The 9369-nt window shown below is 35.8% G+C and overlaps 2 protein-coding genes across 2 annotated transcripts; one reads left to right on the forward strand and one right to left on the reverse strand.

The window, feature by feature from the left end:
* Positions 1 to 4975, forward strand: LOC131635958 (succinate dehydrogenase [ubiquinone] iron-sulfur subunit 2, mitochondrial-like). Its single transcript, XM_058906592.1, has 2 exons — positions 1 to 955; positions 4591 to 4975. Exons 1-2 carry the CDS (start codon positions 288 to 290, stop codon positions 4760 to 4762), a joined length of 840 nt encoding a protein of 279 aa, XP_058762575.1. The 5' UTR covers positions 1 to 287; the 3' UTR covers positions 4763 to 4975.
* Positions 4976 to 6472: 1497 nt separating this feature from the next.
* On the reverse strand, positions 6473 to 9369 carry LOC131635944 (uncharacterized). Its single transcript, XM_058906581.1, has 4 exons — positions 8859 to 9369; positions 8392 to 8566; positions 7117 to 7394; positions 6473 to 6913 (listed from the first exon to the last, which is right to left on the reverse strand). Exons 1-4 carry the CDS (start codon positions 9258 to 9260, stop codon positions 6806 to 6808), a joined length of 963 nt encoding a protein of 320 aa, XP_058762564.1. The 5' UTR covers positions 9261 to 9369; the 3' UTR covers positions 6473 to 6805.

Below are 9369 nucleotides of genomic sequence, written 5' to 3' on the forward strand. Positions count from 1 at the left end.
CTTCACCAAATTTTATACTACACCTTAAAAACTCACCACGTCGTTCCATCTCCCAACGCTCCCAATTCCGCCGCATCATCACAACTAATTCCGACACGAAAACAAAAAATAAGCCACGAAAACAAACTTCCCAATTCCCAAATTACCCTCCCAACTTCTCCAAATTCCCATCACAACCACCCTTTATTAACCATTTTCGTGTTCTCCCCACGCATCGCACTCATAAAACCATCTCAATTCTCAACCCATTTCCACCACCGCCACGTCATCATCTTTCTCTCTCAACAATGGCTTCAACGATGCTCAAGAGAGCCATCAACAAACTCTCATCCTCCTCCCCGGCTTCTCGGCTAACCCTACTCCGAGCCCACGCCTCCGAAGCCGAAGCCCAGAAGGTCCAGCCTAAAGCCCGCGACACCACCGCTCTAAAGAAATTCCAAATCTACCGCTGGAATCCCGACTCTCCGTCAAAGCCCGAACTCAAGGAATACGAAATCAACCTCAAGGAGTGCGGGCCTATGGTTCTCGACGCTCTTATTAAGATCAAGAACGAAATCGATCCGAGCCTCACTTTCCGTCGATCGTGCCGCGAAGGGATCTGTGGCTCTTGCGCGATGAATATAGACGGTTGTAATGGACTTGCGTGCTTGACGAAGATTCCGTCGGAGGGTGCGGATACGACGATTACGCCGCTGCCTCATATGTTTGTGGTGAAGGATCTTGTGGTTGATATGACCAATTTTTATAATCAGTATAAGAGTATTGAGCCGTGGTTGAAGAGGAAGAATCCGCCGTCGGAGCCGGGGAAAGAGATTCTTCAGAGTAAGAAGGATAGGGCCAAGCTGGATGGGATGTATGAGTGTATTTTGTGTGCATGCTGTAGCACTTCTTGCCCTAGTTATTGGTGGAACCCTGAGTCTTATCTTGGACCCGCTGCTTTGCTCCATGCTAATAGGTAACGCATTGATTTTTAAGCTTTTAAGATTTGTGCGCTAGTAATTTAAAATTATAGAAGTGATTGAATGTAGCTAGTGTTAGTGTGTTGAGGTTGGAAGGTAACTCCAATATATGTAAGCTTTGAAACACTCTCGCAAAATCGGATAATTAACCTAACACCGATCAAACAGTTGAAGAAAATAGGAGTGGTTGAATGTAAACAATACCGCATCAATTTGAAAAGTCGGTGCTGCATTCGTGGAACTACATTGTCTTTTGCTGGATTTTCCATTAGTTTGTTTGTTTGTTTGTTTGTTTTGTTTTGTCTATGTGGTTTGTCTGTTTGTTAAAGATTGCATTGGAATTCCGAAGTTCATTTTGTGCTGGTATTGTTTTTTGAGCATGGTCTGATTGTGCATGATAGAATGAAAAAGAGAAAGCTTTTTCCCCATCTATTTTAGTTTGGTTGTGATAATCAAGGGTTACGATGAAAATTTGAATCCTTGTATATATTTTGTTTTGGAAATTTTGTCCGGGGACTTTTCTTTAAATTTTGTTGGCTAGCTATGGAAACTCTACGAAGATACTAGGGTTTGATCTTAGAGGCACAAAACCAAATAGGTTAATTAACGGTTTACTTTGTAAAATCATTTTCTAAAAATATGTGTTTGTTTTAACTTGCTATTAAGAAGACTTAAAGCTCTTAATGTGAACCATTGTGACAGAGAGAAGATGAAATGCTAGCTCATTTATTTTTTGTTTTAATGAAAAGTGAAATTAATTTATGGTATTTTCGTTGTTTCTAAAGTACGCATACAAGTGTTCACTTTAAGGGTCTATTACTTCTCCATTAGTTTTCTCTTGTAATTTCAATAAAAGGGCTCACTAATGTATCCCCCGTGATTAGCCCAATGTTGAATTGAATGTCATCTTCGTTCCTAAAATAGGGAGCAAATTGCTTGTCCTCTAGTTCCCTGGCCTCAATATTAGATAAACTAAGTAAACAACTATTTGATTTATCTTTTTCTCCCAGCTACTTTCATACTTCAATAGTTGTATTATTTGTTCCAACTTTTTTTATATGGTTCATTCTCTCTAATGTATATTTTATTACAAGTTCTGTAGTTCTATGATAAAAGGTGTAATTTGGTCCTCTCAAGTGGTTAAGATATTTGACTCCATTGAAGTTTGCATGTTTTTCACAAAATAACTTGTGAAAATAACCTTGAATTGTTTTGTGATATATTATTCTGTGACCAATATTTTTACTCTCTTTATTCTTAATCATTTCACTTGATCTAAGTTTCTTGCATTCTGCTTATCACCTTCAACAAGCCTATAAACATGTCATTCCCCGTGTTTGGTGTTTAATGACTTGTATAAAACTTCAAAAGATTTATCTTTTGCCTCATTCAATTCGTTATCCACCTCATATATTTCCATTTTCTCATCATTTTATGAAGTGTCAAGTTTTATCATACCCCTTTTTTTCCTTTTCTAATCTTTGCTTGTACGCTTGTATCTCCCTACAAACAAACTTGTATTATCCATGCTGCCAACCCAACCATAACGCAATATTTACTGTTTTTTTATTTTTCTTATTATAATTTTAAGGTTATTGGATCTGGACTGTTAGTTATAATGGAATTGAGTGGTACTTTATGATTTCTGCCATAATGTGATTGATTGATTTTCTTAGGTGGAAATGAAAGGATGGGTTTAATTGATGGACTTAGCTTCAATTTTGTTTGTACTATTGTTGTTGGCTTATTGCAAAAGTAAAGTGTGAGACTGTGCTGGGTTTCAATCTACAGAATTTGCTTGTACAGAAACCATCTGAGATTTAAGTTGCTAAATAGTTTGGGAGATACAAGCCTAGGATGAAATAGTATTTTCAGTGCCTTTTCTTTTAATAAGAGTAGGATGTTCAATGTGGAGCTTTGCCTCTGGGTTTGGCGTTCTTTGTTCTCATGAATTATCCGCCTGTGTCACCTAACATAGTTTTAGTTTTAAATTCTTTGTCTACTCAAGAGCTATGGGTACTCCTTTTCCTTCTAGCTTTTCACAAAAATATAGAACATGGTAATGGTGCCTATTCTGTTCTGGAACCTGTAATACCATGGCATTCTTAACGTTAAGTGTTCCCATAATGGCCATGTGTGTGACCAAAATATTCCTTGGGAAGACTTGTGTAACCTTGGGATCCTTCTGTTAATTTGGGGCTGAGCTAGGCCCACTTTGTTCTATAATTCTAGTATGATCTATTATGTTTGTTCATGTTAGTCTTGCATTCCAAATGTCTAGTCCTATGCAGGAAGGGTTGAGTTTATGTTAAGTCCTGCCTAAAATATTCCTTACAAAAACTTGGCTAATTCTCCTTACTTAAGCATGCTTTTAGGATTTTGACCTAGTTCATTCTCAAATCTAATACTTAGCAAGTGGCAAGTTCTAATGTGCACGAGTCACTCAAGTGGTGCTTGATGCAAGACTAGTTTTTACCATTAGATCATAAAGTACAACTCAATGTGTGCACTCTACTAAATTCCTCTTCTCCTCTTCCCCATAATCTTTATCAAAGAACAACAACACAACTAAACTTGAACCTTCATTACTCTCTCTCTCCCCTTCAAGAATGCTCTACAGCCTCTTCACAACCTCCATAATCAATTAACTTTGACTTGTTCCCTTCAAATTCAATCATATTTACATACTTACTTTTACAGTCTCCAACTGACATAACTTGGGATTCAAAGCTGGACTTAAATCCCAAATTTTTGTCCATTGAAATTAAAATTTTCTACAAAGTTCATCTATATTCCAGGAATTTATATTGGTCATCTTCCTCAACATCGACTAGCATTCCAAAAACATTAATTCCAAATCCTTTCCCCAAATCAACGAACCCTTGATTCCCAGCATCAAAACATCATCAACAACTTGGTTAATTTCGCACAGTTCAGCAATTGACTTTGCTAGGTAGTGTCTGTCGCCGGTTGCCGGAAGACTGAAACGGCAACTCCTCAGGGAGCATGTGGAAAGTTCTTGGGTATACGGCTAAGGGAGAGTGATGACAAAAACCGATAACTCGTTATAATGGAGATGTCTTGTCTGTGAATTGGGGGCTTATTGTGCTGTTGTTCTTTGGACAGAGGGCAGTGAGAGCATGATGGGAAGGAAATGAGAGAAATTTTGTGTGGAGGGTATACCATTACATTTGGTGGAACTTTCTTATAATTTAATGGTAATAATTAGTCTTGCACCATGCACCACTTGAGTGACTTGTGCACATTAGAAGCTACTCTTAGCAAATTAGCATAGATCTTAAATCATCTAAGCACATTTATGTAACATATAATTGTTTCTTTTCAGATCTCTTCATATTTATATTCACTTGTTTTTTCAGCACAATTCTCTGGTATAATTGGTTTTTCATACATGTCTGCATTTTCCAGTATTATTCCAAGTTTTCCATGTATTATAGATATTTGTTTAAAACATTTATGGAGTTAAGGTATACTAAATTATTCATCCTAGTTTTGAACATATGTTTTTTGTCCAATAGTAACTGTTTTAGATGTGAGAAGTATTGGCGGTTGTTTTTTTTTGTTGTGTTTTGTTTCCCGCTGATATATTTGTCTTTGATGGAATTTGCAGGTGGATAAGTGACAGCCGTGACGAGTACACTACGGAGAGATTGGAATCCATTAATGATGAATTCAAGCTCTATCGCTGCCACACCATATTGAACTGTGCTCGTGCCTGTCCAAAGGGTTTGAACCCTGGAAAGCAAATTGCACATATCAAGTCGCTTCAGCCAAAAGCTTGAAATCCAATTCTTAGAAGCGTGATTGTGTTTGCATTGCGAAACTTTACCAACAAATTTTATATTGCCTTTTAGTTTTTGAAATAAATGTTAAATAGCCAATAGAGAACCCATCTCCTAAATTGGTTGAAAGCCATTTTGCATAAACAAGCTCCCTTTGAATGACAGTCTAAAAGATTGTGCAATCAGTATATTAAAGCTTAAATTTTCTCATCATTTGCTACCTTGTGGCCATGTTTGTTTAAAGATATGTGCTTTATGATTTCAAATCAGATCAGGCTATCTGTCTTCTATATTAATCTTATTCCTGTTAGGAGTATGGTAGTTGAGTGTATTTATTTTACCATTGATGCTCTATTGTAACAAATAAAGTCTTGATCAGAATAATATTGAATATGAAGTGCTTGCTCATAGAGTTGATATGAGTGACCAGAGTTTAAATTGCACAATAAAATAACACAACTTTATAATGACCCTCATACCTAATCATAGCACACATAAAATTGTGTGGACATGTGAAAGTAATTTAATACCTTGGCAAAAATTCAACTGTCATATGAGTAGGACATGTGATCCTTATATAACACGATACACGAGTAAACTTCACATACCATAGATATCAACATAACAGGCCATGAAGTTGTTAGCAGTAGCTTGGCTTATAATTTTCACGATTTCTTTTCAACATGGGATTAATGTCCATGGTAGCACCCGTCTTTCAATGTTTAGGATTTCTCAGCACATCCAATCATCTCAATATGTTACTGTAACAGGTAAAGTGTCTCGTGATGGATCAACACAATAATGACAATTATATGGATCAAACAATGCATAATGTTTTATCATATAGCATTATGGTGTTGTATGAATACTTAAACATAATTTATGGTAGATAAACATGAGACTCTTCTCCACTCTAGCAATTGTTTCTCATCCATATTCTTTTTAATACTAGACTGACACTGTTGACATACATTCAAAAGCATGTTTCTATTCTAAGTACTAAGAAGATAGAATAATGATGTTTTTACAGGATGCAACAATGATTGTGACACCGCATGCTGCAACTGTGATATAAAAAAACATCCACCACTCTGTGTTCTATGTTGTCAAGAAGATCCTTGAGAAGCACATGAATAACCACCATGTTGTACATTATTGTATTTCTTTTTTTCGTTTCAACTTTATCAGCAAATGCAAATTCCATTCATTTTAACTTGTATATTGAAGTAATCAAAAGAAAATGCTTCTCCATGTTATGAATTTTGATGTCTTTTTCTTTAGCCATATTTCTCTATGGACACTTTATTTATTTCAAAATAGTAAATAAAGTGCGGACACTATTTAATTTTTTAACCAACCACTAGCTAAAAAATTAAGTAATTTGCTAGATGCATTCCAGAGTCTTGTTACAAAAAAAACTATGCTGAGTCCACTCCCTAAATTGTCAAAATTGTAGTTGCAATAATATAAGCTACTAGGCTTTTAATCATTCCTCTTATATATTTAAATATGTCAAAAGACACTTATATTTTAGGAGGATTGAGTAAAAGACTGATTAATAATAAAAATTATGTTGAGATAAAAATCATAAGTGATTATAATAGAAATCGATGCATAATCTGTATACATGTCTCTTTAGTTGTCTGAAAACGTTTTAAGCTAAACTATTTTAAAAATAGAAAGTACTTATAATTTTAATGAACACTTTACCTAATTGTTGTTGAAAGTGTGCTGGTAGAAAAATTCAAAAAAAAAAAGTAAAACAATTACAAAGTACATTTTGTATTATTCAAAATGTTCAACACAAATTTTGAGTTAAACACGCCCTGAGATACAATATAACTACTACTTGAAGTGTCTATGCTTCCTCGAATTAGGCTACAATAAAGCCTTGTTTATACATTTTGTTATAACTTAGAACTCATCCACAAAACAGTAACAATAACAAAACCTACAAAACAAGAAAGTCATGGATAGGACATGGACCATCTCATGCTGCTAAAAATAACTTGGGATGATTAACAACAAAACAAAAGGTTAAAACTATAAATTTCTTGACAAACCAAGAAATACAACCGGCGATGAAATCTGTACCCTAAGATCAGCTACATCGATATCATGACCACCTTCAACCAGGCCCCATTTGTCCACCTGAAAAAGAGAATGAAGACATTTTCATCTCATATCATGTTTACTGATATGAACCCAAATAAATACAGTAGAAAACAGTATTTTTTATTCAACGAATTTTTTCAGAAGAATCCCCTGATCCCAAAGCTAATACTCCTCAGAGAAGAGATAACAATGAAAAGAGTACGGATTTTAGAACACACAGCCATGTGCCATGCAAGTACCTGTAAATCTTCTTCAAGTCTAATAAGTTCAATTGCTTCCTCAATTTGCAATTTCCCTTGAACCACTGCAATGGCAATAGTTAATGAGTGTGCTGATGCTGCAATAGCATCAATTGCAGCCAATTCACAATCATCTGTTTTCTTTAGAAGGTTCTCTACAGCAGCCGCAAGACCATCATCCTGCTTTCCACCATAAAAGCTGGAGTATACAACAGGCTTAACGCCAAATTCTGACTCCAACCAGCCTAGCAGAGGATCAATTTTCTCAACTTGGCGATCTGCATGAATATAAATTCACATTTAATTATTTCCACACATCAGTCTCAAGATCATTAAAATGTCTCTTATCCTAAAAATATTTCATCAACAACAGCATTGTAGTAAAAGTAATTTTATCACCCGAAGAAGGTACAACAACAACAACTAAGTCTTATCCCACTAGGTGCAGTCGGCTACATGGATCAACTTTCACAATAATGTGCTATCAAGGACCATGCTTCTATCCAAATCATTAATCTCGAGATCTTTCTAAATAACTTCTCTTATGGTCTTTCTCTTGTTTGCTTTCACTCCATCTGGCCTACTCTCCTCACTACAAAATCTACCAAGTCTCTTCTCTACATGCCCAAACCACCTAAATCTATTTTCCACCATCTTCTCTATTATAGGCACTACGCCGATACTCTCTCAAATTTTTTCACTCCAAGAAGGTAAAACAAAAATATTCTCTTAATAACATCTTCAGCAGATGAGGCAAACATGAAAACTGGTTGCGAATAATATAATCACAACATCAGTCTTCATGGTAAATCCTTTTCATAGGAATAGGTATAAACTATAAAAACTCAATACCTGCAATATAGCACTAATTCACATGATTTATAAGTTCATGACACTATTAGTTATAGAAGCGACTGTTATTTATCTTTCTTATATAGCAACAACTGCACCGTGACTAGAGCTATAGAATATAAATAGTTGCCACTACCACAGTCAAGTCTATGTTTCCAAAACCATCAACATCCCTTCTCAATACATTCATCGAAAATGTCAAATTAGTTAGCCATCCTAACATTCATCAGTTAAATTAAACCATAAGAAAAAGCACTAAAAATATGTTTTTTATAATAAATTTTTAAGTATGACTCCAACATTCCAAGTTCAATATACTCAGCATGTAATGTATTACTATTTTACGACAGGAAGCCAGAAAATCACAACACTATTAACTGATATCAAACATATATAAGGAAATATCACTAACTAGCAACATACCATGGACTCCGCTTGTGAGATCATTGTCATCAGGAGCACGACAAAACACTAAATCTTGATTAAATTTCTTCATCAATTGCTCAATAATTTTGGGCCTTGTCACAGGAACTCTTTCCAAGGCAGTGCAAGCAAGTCTCATAAGCGGCATTGTGAAAGGTCTTATGCCATCTATTTGCTACAACAATAAATCAAATTCATTACACATCTAACTCTAAATGATCCTCCTAAGCTTCAACAATTAAAGATGATTCAAAATATCCAAACTTCATTGACACGCAACTCAAGTCAAAATCAGTTTTACAATATCAACATGATTAAAAAATAAAGAAATAACTATAACTATATATCTATATAGAGAGGTGTGTACACAGAGACACTGGTGATTACGTGTCTCGTGTTTTCCGTGAACGTGCTTCATAGCTAGCTATAGATTACAACAAAAAGCACAAAGAAAACCAAAATCATACTTGATATTCCCATTCAGCAGCAATGGCCTTAGCAAGAGCAAGAGTGGGAAGCTTAAGAGGCCTCTTAGCAGGTGTCTTGAGTGTTCTATAATCAAGCATCACTGTCCAGCCATTACCATCATCCGCTTCTCTCGTTTTCACTTCCTTGTAAAACCGTTTCCCAACTATAGATCCCGTCATGAACGACATCGGCATCGTTACCGATGAAGACTGTTTCCTCCTCGCCGCCGGTGCTCTCAAATGAACGCTGTCTGCCTCCGCTGAGAACGTGAAGGAAGACGATTGCTCCTCGTCGGCGGCGGCCACGGAGCCGAAACGGCGGATGATCCGGGGAACTGATAGCGTGGATAGTAATTTAGGGTTTATAGATTTGATGGAATTTCTTATTAACGAGTGAGCCATTTTTTCTTGTTTTAAGAGGAAAAACACAGTGCTACTTCTTCTTTAGAAGGGTTTTTACGAGAATCAGAAGAAAAGAAAGAAGGAAGATGATGATAATTGATGAAAAAAA

This window comes from Vicia villosa, unplaced genomic scaffold, assembly GCF_029867415.1.
Source record: "Vicia villosa cultivar HV-30 ecotype Madison, WI unplaced genomic scaffold, Vvil1.0 ctg.001598F_1_1, whole genome shotgun sequence".
Classification (NCBI taxonomy): Eukaryota; Viridiplantae; Streptophyta; class Magnoliopsida; order Fabales; family Fabaceae; genus Vicia; species Vicia villosa.